The 19,097-nt window shown below is 43.2% G+C and overlaps 1 protein-coding gene across 3 annotated transcripts in view; it reads left to right on the top strand.

Annotated features, from left to right (window-relative positions):
* RAB40C (RAB40C, member RAS oncogene family) overlaps positions 1–19,097 on the top strand; it is a 63,227-nt gene that overhangs the window by 25,389 nt on the left and 18,741 nt on the right. For all 3 annotated transcript variants that reach the window (XM_067534053.1, XM_067534051.1, XM_067534052.1), the window contains 2 exons: positions 6,082–6,142; positions 9,404–9,464. In XM_067534053.1, coding sequence (XP_067390154.1) covers positions 6,082–6,142; positions 9,404–9,464 — 122 coding nt within the window. The remainder of the gene's footprint in view (positions 1–6,081; positions 6,143–9,403; positions 9,465–19,097) is intronic.

Raw genomic sequence — 19,097 nt, 5'->3', positions numbered from 1 at the left:
GCTGACCTACCTACAACGTGGGCGTAAAAGGAATAGTCTCACAGGCTATCACTGTGGAAGGAACATTGCTGAGTCCTGTAGGCCACACGTGTTCAGCTCCCTGCTTATGTATGTGGTCTTCCAAATGACAGCTCTGAAATGTTGCTGTTGCGTAACATATATATCCTCCTCCTCCCCCACCCCGCCAAACAATGATATGGTACTTTACAGTAGTGTGTTTCACGATGAGGTAATCTCATGACTGCCAGGCATGGTAAGGTCAGCAAGTGAACTTGAATCTATGCAATCTGTAATGATGCACCAGTTTATCAAGACTCAAGTTACTGGTTGGTATTTATACACCAAATATATTTTAACAGAAAAGCCTAGCAGATATAGAAGTGTTTTGATTGGAACTTGGTCTAATACAAATTCCTGGCTTTTCAAACTTGCTGGCTGCTGTGATTGTGGTCAGTGGGTGTGACTGGTATAGAAGACTAAATGCAGTTCCCCTTCCAGCATTTAAATCCAAGGAATAAGCTCCATAGATATATGGGCTGCTTTTAGGAGTTAACTAAACTGTTGTAAACAGCAATTGTTGGGCTGTTGCCTGAAACTTTAAGTGCAGAGTTGGAAGCAGACTTGATACGTTCCTTGCTGTGCACCATTGCATAAGACATTTAAAATTAGATTGAGCAAAGCACTAGCAAATACTCTAGGGACCCTTCCTCTGTTGGCAGGAAATGGGACTCCATCACCTAAAAAGAGATGAAACATTCTAATGTCGGGTGTGATTCTCTTTTGGTACAGTCTGAGAACAATGCTGTCACACTGCTCACCAACTGATCCCTGTTATGCACTTCTGCCCTTGGTTTTCTATTTTACTTGTTTTAATGCATGAGACTGCCGTTTGCCTACAGTCAGGCAGAGTGGGAGCAGGTGCTCTAGGCTTCTGCTACGCAGCTTTGCCAGTGTACCTCTATCATGGCCCACTCTTTCAGTTCTCTGCTTGAGTGAGGCCCAGCCTGTCAGCCGTGTCTGATCGAGTCATGTGGTAAGAGGCCTGCTGGGAGTGGGGGGAGGCAGGCTAAAGTGAAACCCCCAAACCAACCCATTTGAACAAAGGCTTTACCCCGCTTTACCCCACTGCCTTTATCAAGGCATGTCTGACGCGAATGCAAGAGGCTGCTAGGGAACCTCCTGATAGAGATGTTTGCCCACTGTTCAATGCTTTTATTGTAGGTGTGGCCATGCTGAAAGACCTTCTCTTAAAGTATGCAGTCTGTTTCTACCTAGAACTGCAGCAAGCACTGCTGCTATGACTAACCAGCATACGTTCACAACAGGGTAATTGCTGCCTGTTCAGGGTGTCCTAGGAATTTTTTTATGTACAGAGTAGGCAGCTAATGAAAGTGGAGGCTGCATATAGCTTTTCTCTTCCTTTAATGGGCTTGTATTTTTGCAGTTTGTATTTGAGCCTGTGTATTCCCTCCTCACTGAGCCAATCAAGCACTGCTAGCTTTTAAAAGAGACAATAGCCAAGTGATTAGTTTCACCTGGCAGTAGCATTTTGGAAGCCTTTGCACCCATAAGAATATGCTGCTATTCCCTGGAGTCAGCTTGGCTTAGCACTTTCACAAGTGTTCCATTAACGAAATTGAACGCTGGCCCAGAGAGCTTTCCGTCTGAGTGCTTTCCTTGGGCACAGAGCTCTGGCGCATGAAAAACAGCAGGCACCTTTGTACGCAGCAGAGCCTCCAGGGACTTTGCAGCTGAAACAAGGCAGTATTCTTAATTAGTTTTGTCCCCCAACAGAACACCTTGCAGAGTAATGCTGGGTCTAGGGTGGTCACTGTTCCATTAAGGGGATATTTGGTTGGAGGCTCCTTTTTACGGTGTCTTTCCTTTAGCGGATGGGGAGAGTGTGAGAACAAGCTGTCACCAGCATTAATTCAGTGGGATTGGACTGCCTGGCCTCAAGTAGCTGTGAATTGGGATGCTAGAGATCATTATTTATGGAAGTAAATCCAGAAGAGTAGCTTTTGTCTTCACCTGGAGACAATGTAAACTATCCGTACTGTATGTTTAAGTACTGGGAATAGTTGGAATGCAAGATAATTATCTTTATGGTTTTTTATAGCACCCCATCAGAGCTCAAATCTAACTTTTCACCAGCAGAAATCTGCTGATGGCTGGGGGTTGGGATGAGGAAGCCATTTTCTTTATTGACCAAACTTGGGGCTATTAATAGGTTATTGGGGAAGGACTTCTGTTGCAGGAGATAGGAAACACACTTTGTTACACAACAGCTGGCTATTTTTTAATTCCAGACTTCAGAAATCTAGCTAGAGGGAAATAAAGGTTGAGCCCTAGCAGGACAGGTTCAGTCTGTGAAGACGGCAGTCTGCTAGGCCACAGTCCAACCCTATGTAAGCAAAGCTCTCTACATCTCCAGAGGTAGCTCTGTAAACATCTCCACATCCCAGGTTCCCTAAACTCAGCAAGTTAAGAGGCAGCAAGTTGGCTCCCTCTGCACTTGAAGCCGGCTGGCTTTGGGGGGTGCTCTATCCTCCCACATACCAGTGGTATGGTAAGCAGCCTGTTGGCTAGTTTTAAAAGGGGTGTGCCAGCTGGGGGTGTTTGTAGCTTTTTCAGTCCAGCCACTTGGAAGGAGATCCAGCTTCCTATAAACCAGAGGGAGATGGCAAGCAGACAGGGTCCCTGATTTTTAACAAAATCCTTGCTTATCCAGAAGTTTTCAAAAACCTTCAAATAAGTGGGCCTTATTAACATGGCCTACCATCAGGAACCTTTTTGGCATTTCTGTGCTGTTGAGCCGTACGCCTCAATAGAGTTCGGGTTCAAATTTTTAGCAAAATTTATAAACCACATCCTGCTTCAGACTGAGCCTTTCCCAAATGCTTCTGGAGGAAGGATGCTCCTTGACCTACTTGACCTAAGTAGAATATGCTTCCCGTGGGTCATCTTAGACTAAGGACTTTCACTTCCAAGTGACTAAACCATGAAGAGTTTAAACAAGCTTTTGTGCTCTAGTCTAAATCTAGGTATTGCAAACACCACCTACTTGGGGAGGGGGGAGGGTTCTTAAAATTTAAACAAGGAGCAGGCAAGGTGAAATGGTATTGCCATCTGGACAGTGCATGAATAGCCTGTAAAAACATCTTCCACAGACATCTGGGAAAGCATAATTTTGGAATGAGCTCCCCATTCTAAGGAATCTTTGAACAGAAGAGGTTCGTTTTTTAAATGGATATCATTTTAAGCCTTCATTAGTTTTCATCTGCAGTTGCAAATATAAAAGAACAGCTATCCAAAGACTCAAAAAGTAACAGCAAAAATTTAAGTACATCGGAAGCAGGAAGCCGGCTAAACAACCAGGAGGGCCACTGGATGATGGAGATGCTAAAGGAGCACTCAAGGAAGATAAGGCCATTGCAGAAAAAGTAAATGAATACTTTGTATCTGTCTTCAGGGCTGAGGATGGGAGGGTGATTCCCAAAGCTGAGCCATTCTTTTTAGGTGACAAATCTGAAGAAGTGTCCCAGATTGAGGTGTCATTAGAGAAGGTTTTGGAACCAATTGATAATTAAAGAGTAATAAGTCACCAGAACCAGATGGTATTCACTCAGGAGTTCTGAAGGAACTCAAATGTGAAATTGTGGAACTACTAACTGTGGTATGTAACTTATTTAAATCAGCTTCTGTACTGAATGACTGGAGGGTAGCTAATGTGATGCCAATTTTTAAAAAAGGCTCCAGAGGCAATCCCAGCAATTACAGGCCAGTAAACCTAACTTCAGTACCAGGCAAATTGGTTGAAACTATAGTAAAAAACAGAATTATCAGACACAAAGATGTCAACATGGTTTTTGTAAAGGGAAATCATGCCTCACCAATCTACTAGTATTTTTTGAGGAAGTCAACAAGCATATGGACAAGGGTGATCCATTGGATGTAGTGTACTTAGATTGTCAAAAAGCCTTTGACAAGGTCCCTCACTAAAGGCTCTTAAGCAAAGTAAGCGGTCATGGGGTAAGAGGGAAGATCCTCTCCTAGTTCAGTAACTGGTTAAAAGATAGGAAACAAAGGGGAGGAATAAACATTGTTTTCAGAATGGAGAGAGGTAAATAGCGGTATCCTCCAGGGGTCTGTACTGGGACTAGTGCTGTTCAACATATTGACAAATGATCTGGAAAAAGGGGTAAACAATGAGATGGCAAAATTTGCCCATGATGCAAAACTACTCAAGATAGTTAAGTCCAAAGCAGACTGTGAAAAGTTACAAAAGGATCTCACAAAGCTGGGTGACTAGGCAACAAAATAGCACATGAAATTCAACATTAATAAATGCAAAGTAATGCACATTGGAAAACATAATCCCAACTATACATATAAAATGATGGGTTCTAAATTAGCAGTTACCACTCAAGAAAGAAATCTTGGAGTCGTCGTGGATAATGCTCTGAAACCATCCACTCAATGTGCAGCGGCAGCCAAATCTAACAGTGTTGAGAAACATTAGGAAAGGGTAAATAATAAGACAGAAAATATCATATTGCTTCTGTATAAATCCATGGTACGCCCACATCTTGAATACTGAGTGCAAATCTGGTTGCCCAATCTCAAAAAAGATACATTGGAATTGGAAAAGGTACAGAAAAGGGCAGCTAAAATGATCGGGGGTATGGAACAGCTTCCATATGAGGAGAGATTAATAGGATTGGGACTTTTCAGCTTGGAAAAGAGACGACTAAAGGAGGAATGATAGAGGTCTTTAAAATCATAACTGGTGTGGAGAAAGTAAATAAGGAAGTGTTATTTACTCCTTCTCAAACACATAAACTAGGGGTCACCAAATGAAATTAATAGACAGCAGAACAAAAGAAAGTATATCTTCACACATTACACAGTCAATCTGTGAAATGCTTTGCCAGAGGATGTTGTGAAGGCCAAGACTATAATAGGGTCCAAAAAAGATCTAGTTAAGTTCAAGGAAGATGGGTCCATCAATGACTATTAGCCAGGATGGGGAGGGATGGAAAACCATGCTCTGAAGTGTCCCTAGCCTCGGTTTGCCAAAAGCTCAGAATGGGTGACAGGATAGATCACTTAACACAATTTCTAGTTGCATGTGCCGGCCAGTCCCTGATACTACCTCTGACGTTTACAACACTTGATATGACTCTCCTAGGACTATCATGTCTACAGAAACAAAGCTGTGAGGTGCTGCAATGTTTTTCTGACTTCTCAGCAGATTTAGCAGCAGGAATTTCTGCTTATGGTTTAGAGCATGTTTCTCAAATTGATTTTGACGTAATGTTGTGCAATCCTGTAGTGTGTTTCAGTCTCCTTATTCTTACATGAATGTAGGTGATAAAGGAAGCGGTAACTCTTCCCTTCTAATACAGTGAAATTTAAGAGAGTGCCTTTGTCACTAAGTCTGACTTTTGTGAGAGGATAACTCATTTTTCTTATTATTACATTTGCTATAGTAGTTTCTTTGAGTTTTCAATTCTGTTCCATGCTCCAGTTTCCTATTTCGAACGGGGAATCAGTCTCTATGGTGAAGTGCTCAGCATCAGTTTTAGAACATAGTTACACTTAGCGGAAGTTGCAGGGGGTGATATTCGTTCAGTGAAAGGAAGGCTCTCTGTTTACAAGCTAAATAAATTAAAAGCTCCTCTGATGTAAGTTGCCAACTCTCCCGTTAATCAGCGTAAAAGCTTGAACTTAATACTCAGCACTGTCATTCAGGGTAGCGGCACAAGTAAGTAAAAATCTTGAGTTTTTTCTTGAAGGCTGGAAGAGATGGGTACAATGAAAAGGGTTAAATGTGGTTGGGGGAGGGGTAATGCTTGCATCAAAGCAAAGTACTTTCTAGTGGAGCTACTTCAATTGATCACTCTTCTACTTCCAAGCACTCCAAATGTACTCCAAATGACACTAGTGTGCCAGAGATGAAGCAGCATCTTCTGCAAACCTTGGAACCATAGAGCTGTCACCAGCTGTGGAAAGTAGATTGCTGTGTCGTCTCCAAAGACCCGCTCAGTGTTTGTTCAGCTTTTGTTGGTTTCCTTGCAGGAATTGACTACAAGACCACCACTATCTTGCTGGATGGCAGAAGGGTCAAGTTGGAACTCTGGTGAGTTTACATTTCTAAGCTATTTTGGCAGCAGGCCCAGTGTCTCTGAACATAGTGAAGTCTCTGCATGACTGGAGAGAGAATATAGCTAGCTCTTGAAAGCATGCTTCGATTCCCTTCTCCAGCTGTAAAAAAATGCTAGCCTGCTGCTCGTTCCTTTTCATTAGCATAACCTGGTGCTACCGACTAAACAGGAAAAGGTCTGGTCCTCAAGCCCAAGGAGAGCTGAAGTGGGTGGGTGGGTGTGTGTGTAATATATATAAAATGCACTGCTTTTCTGTGGTCCTGTTGAGAGCTTCACACCCTTAGTTCATGAGATTTCAGTGCAGTATAAAGGTGACGTACCGCATCTCAAGGAACAGATTATCTAAGCTGCTTTGGTGCAATTAATGCATCTCTTCCACATAGTAACTCACATGGCAGCATTAATTCAGATCCTCTAACACTATAATCAGCCCACACCATCTGCATTCCCAGTCAGCAACCAGAACACAGTCCTCTATTCCCAGTGTGGTTCCATCTTTCTCCTCCTCCAGCACATCACTTGATTCCCACACAACTTTCCTTCTCTTAAAAATAAAAATACTTCAGCTACAATGCCTGGCTTCCCGGATCACACAGGGAAAGAACTGCATGAGGGAAAGTGAAAGAAGGAAAAGAACTTGGTGGCGAGTCTCTACATGTGTGTCTCCAGAGAGCTAGCCCTGGATTTTGTTGGGCTCTGACTTCCACCCTTTAGGCTAAGAGTTGGAGTGAGGGGAAGCCATAAGATGAGCAGAGCAGAGAACAGACCCCAAAGCCAAAAGGGCAGAGACTGCATTCAGTTTCTTGGCAGGGCGTACTGCAAGAACATGACTGTGTAGCAGAGAACAATAAGAATGGCATGTGATATTTCCATGAAGTGTCCTCAGTTAGAATGTAGGAATTGCAAGACTGGATCAGACCTGAGGTCCATCTAATCTAGTATCTTGTCTCAGGGATCTGCACCACGTGCTTCAGAGGAATGTGAAAGAACCCTGAAGCAGGCAGATGAGGGGAATCTGCCCCCCCATATTAGGTGTAACCTTGATCTAACAGAAATTGAATTAAGCCTGAAGTATGAGGTTTTAATATCCCTTCCACACATTTTGAATCATTATGAAAACACTAAATATTTGTTGTTCATATAAATGTCCCATCTCTATTTGAATCCTGTCAAGTTCTTGGACTCTGTCCTGTTGCACTGAGTTCCGTAGTTACGTTAGATGTGTGAAAAGGTGTTTCCTTCTACTGGCTTTGAAACTCCCTCCTTTTCATTTGATTGACTGACCCCTTGTTCTTGTGTTATGAGATCCCCATCTTCCTTTGCTGTTTCTGTAGATAGGGATTGCTATCTGTCATGTCCCCTCGTATTCATCTTCTTTCTGAGATAGCAATCCTAGTCTTTTCAATCATTCTCAGAGGAGAATTTTTCTAGGCCTTTGGTCATTCTCATTGCCCTTCTCTGATCACTTCTAATCTAGAAATATCTTTTTGGAGATGCAGCGAGCAGTACTGCACGCAATATCCAGATGAGGCCACACCTTTTGATTTATATAATGGCATTATAATATTCTCAGTATTAATTGCCATCCTGCTCCTTATTCAACTTAACATTTTGTGTGCTTTTTTGATCACAGCTGCACATTGAGCAGAGGTTTACATTGAGCTATCACATTGAAGCCCAGATCTCATAATGTGACACTTCAAAGCTTAAATCTGAGTGCAGTGCTATGTTGAAACTTAAAGCACCTCTGACTGTAGTGTGCAGCTGATATGAATCTGAAATTGAGTCTCTGGGAAACCTGATCCAGGGTGATCAGACTTCCCATTGCTCGTTGACGTGCCACTCCTAGATCAGCACTGAATGGACACAACAGGCGCAGAAGACATCCCAGTGTGCCGTCTCGTTAGCCTGACCTCGGATTGCACTTCAGTAGACACTGCTTAGATCAGTACACTGTGCTCCAGCATAATCTCCCAGATGTCCACAGATGCTCATTGAGATTCTGCGTTAATGCAATGTCAAGTTTAAATAAACTTAAAAGAATGACTTAAACCTACAAATAAAGAGTTGAGGTGTTGTGTGTCTATAATGCACCCTGTTGTGCCTGTATGCTGCAGAACATGCTGTACTACCACATGCTGTTCACAAGGATTGTGGGCTGTGAAGGATCTGCGCACCTGGTGGCCAAGGAGGATTGGGTGTAAAAGTTTTTTTTACAGCCAGAGGGGGTCACTTATACAGCATCAGTTTTTAAGGACTTTTGAACTGATGAGCTCAAGTAGGACTTTCTCATTTCCATTATTTTAAAATTCAAATAAAAATGCTAAGAAGGTAGGCGAGGTCTGTGCCACTGCCAGAGAAGGGATTCCTAGCCCTGGTCTAACTTGGACCTGTCAGGAGCTTAGGGAAGTAAAAGAGAAGATGCCTTCCCCTAGTGAATAGTAACAGTGTGTGCCTCTTGGTACAACATGGAGAGGGCTGCAGATTTGTCATGGATACTCTGATTTTCCTGTTTGTCTGTGACTTGTCTTTGTGTCTGTGACTCACCCTGCAGCAATGGCTCCCGTCCCACAAGGCAGTTCCTGGCTCCTCGCTCTGGGCATGTTGAGCGGGGTCGTAGCGTTGCTCAGGTTTCGCCTGCCGGTCAGGACGAGAGGGTGGCCAGGCCAAAACCTAAGCAGTGCCGGGACCCCATGTGCCAGGTCACCATGCCTAGAGTGGCGAGCTGCCACTGCAGGCTGAATGCTGGATGGGTTTGCTCTCCAGCCCCCTCGCCGCAACCCCTCATTAAATACAGCATTTTCTAGTTTAAAAAAAAAAAAAAGTAAATCACAAAATCCATGATTTTTACTAAATGTACTGTGACTGCTTTGTAATTTTTTATTAAAAAAATGCTGTGACAGATCTGCAGCCCTGATCATGGAGTAGTGCTGAGAAGGTGCAAGTACAGCACTGCTCTGCAGGAAGAATGATGGCTTCAGCAAGGGACCTCCTGGTGTACTCTAAAGGTGATGGCCTGTTGGGAAGGAAAGACTTTCCAAAATCATGTTAAAAACTGTGCAGAGCAGCACGCGTTCCCTACAGCAGCAGGTACTATGTATAGTACTGGGAGATCTGGTGTGACTGTCACGGATTGATTGGGTCGTACTTTAGTCTCCCATCAGCAGGGTCAGTTGGGGGTCCTCCAGGCTTGACCATCTAACTCTCTTCTCAATTTATTGGATTTTCTGTTTCAGGGACACATCTGGCCAGGGGAGGTTCTGCACCATTTTCAGATCCTACTCCAGAGGTGCCCAGGTAAGCACTACAGCATTTCTACTCTGGACTGGGCCTGCTCACCATCAAGGTTCTCCAGATGAATAGGAAGCAAGTTAATGCCCAAAAGCACTGTCCAGCATCTCCCCCATTTCCCTTCAGATGTCCTACCCCTGCCCTTCCAATCAGTATACACACAAATCGGGAGACCCTCTCCTAGGGGGTGACTTATGCTATTGCGATAGAATATGAACATGCTCCACTGTACGAGGTAGTACACTGGGGGTGGGCAGAGGCCTGGTTACTAGTAGGATCATATGGAGCAGTCTTTGCACTGGATCTGGATTTGGGATACGTTGGAGTTACAGGGTTTGGCTGGAAGTTGACTTGATAAGCCTCAGATGACCCCGAACTCTCAAGATCAGCTTTGCCTAGTCTGTGCAGTTCCAGAAAATGAGCCCCTTCTATTTATGTGCATGATCCAGGCCTTAAACCAGAAGGGAGGGATGGGTCCGAGTTGAAAACTCAGATCTCAGAATGTGGGGGTGAAGGCTTAGATTGTGAGACTGTACTTTGGGCCCAGCTCCACAGCAGAGACTGACTCAGCATCTCTCACTGATGTCAGAGATCTCATGGCTCAGCTTCTACCCAATTCTCTGAATAGTTCTCTAGTTACCACAGCAAAATGGCATCACTGACTTAACCTCTCTGGTAAGAAGACAGGACTCCATGGAATAAAGTCAATTTAGGCTGATAATTTCTCTGGCCCAGAGGGGCTACAGAAAATATCCCTCTGACTTTTTCTCAAGAGCCAGTTGCTGTCTAAAGGCTCACTAATCTGACTGGTACACCCAGCAATTAACTAAGGCCTCAGCCTCTCAGTTTCTTCTGCTTTGACTTAATCTCTCACTGTTTTTGCTCTTTGGATTTCACTATCCACAGCTGTTGACCTGCTTCGCAGCCAGAGAGGGCCATCTTGCTGTCTTTCCTTAGGACTTGCTACAAATGTACTTGAGTTAGACATGCAAGCACTTAGACCAAATACCATGTGCTGTCTCCTCCAACTGTCACATTTAGTTCTTGTAGGTACACACCTTTAGTGTTGTGGCTGGTTCCCTGGGGTACCCCTTTGGATAACTCTATAGTTCTCTCAACAATTTGCATAGTATCTGTGGAATGAGGGAGCACAGAGGCCCTGCACCTGCACACCTAATATGGTAGAGGAAATTTAAGATGTTCTGCCCCAAAGTTGCATTCCAGGGAGATCTAGAATTCTGCTCCTGGTAAAGCATGTATAGGCAGGACAGGTCTTTGTCCCTTCCAACTTCTGAACAGCTAATTGATGCCATGTGGTATTTTGATGGTCAGATTTACTAAGACCAACCTTTCCCTATTCCCGAAACTTTACAAGAGTCAAATGCACAACCCAAACTGTTGGTGGACACAGATAACTTATCGCAAACCAGGAATTAGAACTAGGAGATGAGTCCCTCTAGATTTCCTAATCAGCCTGACAGGAAACACAGACTGACAGCTTCTGCCTCACTCTGTGTTATTCAAAGATACGAGCTGCTTGGCAAGCTATTGCTGTTAGAGAGAAGCTTTCTATCCTACAATCTGTATTCTTTGGAGCAGGGACCATCTGTCTCTCTAGGTGTGTGTACAGCATCTAGCACAAAGGAGTCCTGATCCATGACTGAGGTTCCTAGGCACAAGTAAAAAAAAAAAATGAAGGAGAAACAAAAAGCTAAGAAAGCAGCCTTGTAGTATGTAACAACCTGTTACCGTGTCAGAATTGGACAATTGGATTAGAGTTATACCTCTAGAAATCAGATAAATAATGCAAGATGGCTGCATTGGATAGCCACATCATTCCTGCAGCTAGGCCTGTCCTCAACACTGCTGTCTGTTGGAATGACTGTGTGTGATAAGGTACCCCAGAGGGCAGCCTACTATTGAAACTGAATTGGGAGAGCTGACTTTCAGTCCCAAATGGAGCATTTGCTTAGGCAATAGCTTCCCTTCCTCCCTCCCCTAACTAAGAGTGTTGGGTGTTTCTTTTGAATGGCAGAGTCTGGAACTGCCGGTGTTTGCACACATCCAACGATGCCTGCCCTGGCACACCGCGATTACGAATGAAAGCTTGAAACTATTTATCGGGAAAGTATGCCTCATTTACCTTACCTGCATACCTCCCCACCTGGGAGGAGTCCGTGAGGAATGTGATTTATTTATTTATTTTAATCCCAGGCCCTACAGCTAATCTGGGTGGAGGGGATCATTGGACATAATTGGGTTTTTAATGTAAACAAAGAACTGTGTGCAGGGATGTGGATAGAGCTGCCAGCCAGTAGGGGGCTTATTTCCAGCTTCCTCAAAACCTCGGGATCCTGCACGCCTTGTGACTGCCCTTTCCACAAATGCACCTCTTTTGCTTTCTAAGTCCTGGTTTTAAATATTAAAAAAGTGATCCTAAAAGTTGAGTGTAAACAGTGAGTGAGCTGACCTATTAAAAAGCAGAAGGATACTAAATGAAAGCCTCTGCAGCATGCCAGTGAAATTTGCACTGCAACCTCATAACATGGTTCTCATGAGCTAAGAGTGTGTGTGAGAAACTCGGGCACCTTTTCAACACTAAGGACAGGAAATTCCGGTATCATTCCACCATGTGGCTTGTAATAGAACATTCACTCAATACTATTAGCTGAAAGCCTGTGCTGTAATTTGTATAGTAGTGTGTAAAAAAGCCAGAAAAAGACTGAGAACTTAGAAATTAGGCAGTTAGAGACTGTGAATCCCTGTGATGATTGCACCTGGTCATATTCTAAACAAAAATAGCTCTTAGCCATGCTTGTAGCTGTTTCCATCACTTCACACTGATTCAACAGCTGCTCTAGGCTTCAGAGTGACACACAGCGTAACATTCCTGGAATCATATTATGTAGAAGAATAGATGAACATAGGGTTTTCCCTAAATCTAAATTTTGACTGATATCTTCAAATTGGTGCCTACTGTCCTTCATGGCATAGAATACACTGAGTAACCTGAGCTTTTGCTGAAATATTTGTGCAGATCTGTAGGTGCCTTTGAATCAAAATAAAATACTGTGGAATGCCATGCCCTCTGTTTCTCATGAATTTTGCCACATGTTTCAAGAAAAGGACTATCCTAGTTTAAGCTGCTCTTTAAATAAGTAGCCAAGCAAAGGACTGGGACTGATTGCATCAGAAGGCTGAATTTGCTGCAAGGATGGGCATTAATTTCTTAGCACCACCTTCTGGCACTTGAAAATTGACACTAGACTGGCACCCCCGCCCCTTCCTATGATTGAAAGCTATCATTCAACAAGAGCCCATTGTCTGAGAATGTGGCAATGCCTCAGAATGAGTCTCATGCTCCTAAGAATAAGTGCCAAACAGCCACTTGGTTTGAAAAGCAGCTCCTCGTCAGAGAGACTGCACCTGACTGTCATAGAGAATGAATGGAGTGGGCAGAGCAAAACCTCCGTGGCAGTTTCTTTAAGAAATGTAGCCCTAGTGACCATGGACTGGGAAGCAATTAGAAAATGGGAAGAGAATCTGCCTTGATGATTCCCTTTCCTGTACCATGCATCTTCTCATTCAACCCAAATTTGATTGTGAGAGGAGGTGAATCTGAATTAACAAGGAGGTATTCTGTGTTTTGAACACTTAGGCTGATTGTGGTGTCTCCAGATTGCACACTATCTGTGTCACTGGGCTTGGTAAACAACATTACACACTTTTATGGGCCACATCAGTGGGGCATCCTATTTTTCTCCTGGAAAAAGTCCGTCATTGGAAGTATCAGGATAGGACCAACTTCATTGTCCAAGGTTAGCCAATTTCAGATATTGGGCAATGAGGAACAGTCCCTTCTTCAGCCTAAGCAAACAAGCCCATCTGACTCAGTGGGGCTTGGAGACATGGACAAATGATTGGAGTACAGTAGAGCAAGTGACACAGCTATGTCATATCCTTTGGTAGAGAATAGGTGAATTAACTCACTTTGCTTACCTACTGCTTTAAAGAGGTAAAAGGTTCGTCTAGACTTGAAGGAAAGCAGTACCAAGTTGCAGTTTGAGAGTTCAGCCAAAAGGGCTTTAAAATGTAATAACAGTGATGTAGGCCAGCACAATGTTAGGCTAAATTTTTAGGCTGTGGTCCAAAATGCTGCATTTGTCTACTAGTGTTCATTAGTTAAGAACCTCTGTGTGGATTCAAGTATATTTCTCCTTAACTGGCTCTTCATCAGAATTAGCAGTAGTAGGCTATTGCAGGCAGTGTTACCTAGTGGCTAGAACAGGTGATTCTTGGGACATTTGCAGTCTGGCCCTAAGTATGCTCCTGAATGTGAGAGAGCTACAAGGCACTCCAGTCTGTGCCTCCATTTTCTCATCTGTGAAAACTTCACAGGGTTGCTGTGGGCTTCCCTCCAATACTTTAACAACCTCTCTTAAGTAACTTCAGGCCCTGCACCTTCCCCTGAGTCTCCTGCCAGTTTTTGTGGTGGCAGAATATCATTTTTCCTTTTTGCTGTTGGATGAAAGGTGCATACAGACAGGGAACTGACTGCAAGGAAATAGAGAAGCAGAGTTGTCACAACTGGTAACATTTTCAAGAGCATCGGACTCCCATTGAGCACTGGGCCATTGTGAAAGTTAGAGGGATTTAGGCCCTCTTGAAAACGACCCAAAGCTCTGCCAAACACTCTCAGTAACCTAACTGGAAATACTTTTGTCTCTAAACTTTTCTATTAATAGCAACCTTGGGTGCTACAAATAATAGTTACAAGATGGAATGTCTGTTTAAGTTGGTGTCCTAACTTGAACAGCCCTGTTGCCCCACCCCATATTTGGGCTGGGGAAGATCCAGCACGTGTAAATTGCAGCTTGGGGCTGTGCATCTTTGTAGTAGGGGCTGCCATTCATGTCCTTAACTATGCCAAATAGCTCACCACCTGGAATAATTGTCCACTGAGGGTACTGAGCACTAATCTTTCTGACCTCTCTCCCGGCTTGAATTTCTGCATCTACTGCAGAAAGGTCTTCATGGAAGCTGTTCTGTAGTACCTTGATGTTCCTGGCATCTGCCTCACTAACTGAATTTAAATTCTTGAGGTAGGGATGAATGGGGAAGCATCACTGAAACTTGTGTGAGCAGCTTCCCGGCAGATACTGTCAGTGCAACTCAGGCCTCAGGAATTCAGGCAGAGAAGATAAATAAGAAAAGTGGTGTTGATGTGATGTTGAAGCGCTGTCATGTGAGGAGTGCTCCTGACAGACAGACAGGCTAGGCCATCTTGAAAAGCAAACTGATCGCTGCCTTTTGGGGCTGGCTTGCTTTCTGAGTCCCCGCCCTGTCCTTGCATGCCTGGCTTGCTGCCGAACAGTGAAACTGGGAGTCTATACTGCTCTTTCTCATTGAAATGAGAGGGTGATGAGGACTTTAGCTCTACGCCTTCACACTTGGCATCTAGCTCTTCCAGTTCCTTTTCCCCATTTTTTCTCATGTCTTTTTCATCTGCCATTCCTGTAACTAAACCACACCTTCTTCAGGAAGGACAAGCTCTTCAGCTACTTAGACCCACCATACTGATTTAACACCTTGGGGTTAGTGAGCTTGGACTTTACATAGATGTAGGATTTTGAACAAGGTCTTATTCTATGTCAGAAGCAGCTAGCAAAAGCCCTCGGTAAAACTGTAACTATTACTATTAGGCCTCTTGTTAGTTGGATTTGTACCACGTGCTAGATGCTCCTGACATTAAAGGATTAGGTGTGTGAATTCGGATCTCTCTCTCTCTCTCTCTCTCTCTCTCACTGCCAAGTTAATCTGACTTTTTGTTCTTGACCAGGGTATCAGTTCTGGAATTTCTGGCTTGGATTTCAATAGTATCTCTTCTCCAAGGATCTCAAAGCATTTCTCTACACAAACATCAGTCAAGCCTCAAACACCTTGTTTCTACCCCCAACGAGGGGGACATTTATTTCCTTCTTATAGATGGGTGAATTGAGGCACAGAAGTTGTAATTGGATCAAAGTCACCAGCAAAATGTTGCAAAGTCATGAACAAAATATAGGGATCAGGATACCTAGTCCTGTACTCCGTCTGCTAGACCACATGCTAAAGAAAACAGACTGCCCAGAAGAGAGAGCCAGCAGTAACATACCTTGAAGCCTCAGATTGCCTCTGGACTGATCCACATTAAGCCTGCCATGGTGCAGGTAGCGAGCACCGCCATGGTTTCATGTCTGTAGTTGAATAATTATAGAATATGTGGCAGTGTCCAAATTGCAGTTGTAATGGTAGGGAATTGCACAGGGGCCAGCTGATGATTGTTTTATCTTTAAATTTGTTTGCAGCCTAGTGCGTGTAATAGCATTTCTCATGGCTTAAAGCAAACAACTTGAGCAAGGGACTGCTATCATTGTACACTTTTGCATCTCTGATGGTGTTGTAAATAGAGTCTTGTCTGCCAGATCAGTGTGACCTGGGAAGTATTTTGAGAGCAGTGGTTTTTGTGGCACATAACTGGGCACTGAGTACAAAGAACAAACCAGCTACATTAGCTGAATTTTCAGACTTCTCATCAGCTGTGGTCTAATAACAATCAGTAGAGTGCCAGGCTTCCCCTCCCTTCTGCAACCCGGGGAGTTGGCAGTATAAACTGCCCTCTTGTTCATGGCACAGCTTGTGTGAAACTCTCACCTGGAATCCTCTGTTAGCTATGAAGATCAGATTCTGCTTACACTAATGAGCAGAAATTGCATCCTGTTAGGAAATCACCAGTCCTTTAGAAATTCAAATATTGGCTTTTGAAGTTTTTATTTGCATGTGTATGTATTTAAAAATAATGCCCAACATTCAGGGGATGACTTACGACAAAATAGCTGTTAATGTTATATAATTAACCATTGCAGTGTCACGTACGGTACACATAGCATATTTACCTGTGTTAAGCTGGTGCAGAAATCTATACTACACTTTGGCTTCTAGTCTTTTGCCCTTCTCTATTGTAAATCATTCTCATATGATCACAACTGGTGCATAAGGATGTAGTTATTATAAGAGTAGTAGGGAGTAAATAACATTGCAAGAATCATGTGGCTTTTCCAAGTGTTGGAGTTTCTAATCTAGGGAGGAGCCATTCTTTTCAGCACCCCCGCAGATGCCAGTAACTAAACTTGTTTCCACAGACACTGTGGAGACTCGACTAGCCACCGTTCACATTGGCTGTACTACACAGAGGTTCTAAGAATGTGTTTCATAAATTGTTCCAAACAGCTGTCCACAGTTCATTTTTAATATGCATTCTAAGATTATTCCATGGGCAGCCTGGATCGGAGTCTCCAAGCTGCAGCCATAACACAATAAAAATATTGCTGAGCTCTGCCTAGTAACTACATTTCTGATCAGTTCCCTGTTGATCCAGTTGATGGTTTAACAATATTTGATGAGATACTGGAATTTTTGGCACCTTTTGCTGTTTCTCAGATGCCGGCTGTGCTGTGCCTTACAGCTGGTTTGATCACAGCAGACACAGGGTTGTGTCAATCACTCAACTCAAGCAAGCCAAGGTGAGATGAGGGGGCAAAGGACAAAATGTAACTGCTCTGGTTGCGGTAAATTCCCTCCAGTTCATAGGGTTTTTCTACACAGCTTGCATGTAGCTTCCCCTGTACCAGAGAGAAGGATAGACAGGTGCTCTTCCTTCCCAGCAGCCTTCTGGGGACAGGGTTGCTAGTGAACATCAATCTCCACACAATCATACTGTCAAATAGCATGCACCTAGGTTAAGCTGAGGCCTTTTGCAATCACATAACTTCCTAGTACTTTGTTTTCCTTTGTTCTCTTGTATGCCTCTCTAGAAAAATCTCAAAAGCTTTTTCTCCAAGCCACAATTTGCTCACTCTTTAAATATTCAAAAAGCCATAGCAGAAATAACTTGCATTGCATTGGTAGCCAGATCTAACACCCTATCAAGTCTTCATAAATCCTCACGTCGTAGTAGGCCCAATCTAGTCAATTCTAGCTAATGTAGTAACAGCTCTCCATGAGACTCCGATCGCCTGCCATTACAGGATTTTCCTGTTGCCTCCTCTTGGTTTTGCAGATATGCTTTTTGATGGTTTAGTGAAAATCAGCTTTAACTTCGGCAGAGTTAAAATGCTTTAAAGATAAATGTGTAAGCACATTGTTTTATTGTCCTATAACAAATGACTGTTTCTTTTTCACTGCGTATGTGTGCATATACACATGGCATGGAAACGTCTATGTGTGTGTGTGAGTGTGTGAGAGAGAGAGAGACGCACATGTTCATTCTCTCTCTCTCTGTTGTGTTGGTGCTATGGATGCATGCCAGAAAGCTGAGCAGAACTTCACATTTTCTGGTGCATTTTGAAAATGGAATGAGGCAGGGTTAGGAATGAGTCCAGCCTCCTTCCATCTGAGTTGAAAATGAGTGACTGGACTGTACAGGATGGAAAGGATGATTTAGTGGCTACTGTATTGCTTTAGGAAGAGATCAGTATTCAATTCCCACATCTGTCACACACAATTCCTGCATGACCTTGGACTAATCACTTAATCTCCCTGTGCCTCACTTTGCTCATCTGCAAAATGGGGTTAATAGCACTTTTTTACCTCTCAGGAGCACTCTGAGGCTCATTTTTTGTGAGGTGTGCAGGTACTATAATGATAACCATGTAGTATCTGGAGAGACACAATGTACTACTTCTGATTAGCAAATAGTATGCAACTATGGCATTCTTCTGTTCTTTTAAAGTAATCTAAGAAATTCTATACATAATGTTATTTAGTGCAGTTGTAAGGTTGGAAAAGGGAGGCAATCAATCAAGAAATGCCTAAGTTAGGATAACCTGTGTGACTCTCTCCTAGTCCCTGTTTGCATGTGTCTACATAATACTACGGCTCTGTCACTACTTTTTTTCCCAAATGAATAGTGAGTGAAGCAGGGCTGTATAATAAACGAAGCTCCTTGCCAAAGCACACCTGCCAAACTCATTGCATGGTTTGTAGGTGTCGGACATCATGCAGACCACTGAAAAAAGGTTATTTTTTAAAAATCCTAAGAGTTGCCTCATGCAGACAGTACCATCCATCTTGTGCAGGGAAAAAAAAAAGTGTGATTACTCTGTCCTAATGCACAAGCTGGGGGAATAATGGCAGAGTTAAGGGTCACAGACAACCTTAACTTTGGTATTTCTTGATATCTGTGTGGGTGTGTTTCACTTGGCAAACTTAATTCATTTCATATGTGCAAGGAATTATATTATAAAGTACCTATGTTGACAGTGGAGGAATACTTCTTTCTTGAAGTCAAAGCAAGTGTAGTCTTTATCTTTCACCTGGCTACTGAAAATTTGGCCCCATCTTCCTGGTGATGTATTGCATTGATGCAAAACATTCCTGTTGAAGGAGATCTTGGGCCACAGCTCCCAGAGTGCCTAAATATGCTATTCTCCTATAGCATATGGCTGGCCAAAACATTCTCTTGACAAATTAGGCCTCATGATTGTTTCTACTGGCTAAGGGAACTTTGTCCACAAGTAAACAAGACAACTGCATAATGTCTTTTATCTAATTGGTTTGCAACCTGATTTTTTTTAAAAACAAAAAACCCTCTTTCACGAA

The sequence above is a fragment of the Emydura macquarii genome, unplaced genomic scaffold, assembly GCF_026122565.2.
Source record: "Emydura macquarii macquarii isolate MOO-44397 ecotype Brisbane River unplaced genomic scaffold, CSIRO-AGI_Emac_v2 contig_3374, whole genome shotgun sequence".
Lineage (NCBI taxonomy): Eukaryota > Metazoa > Chordata > Testudines > Chelidae > Emydura > Emydura macquarii.
This window is presented reverse-complemented; position numbering and strand designations above follow the sequence as displayed.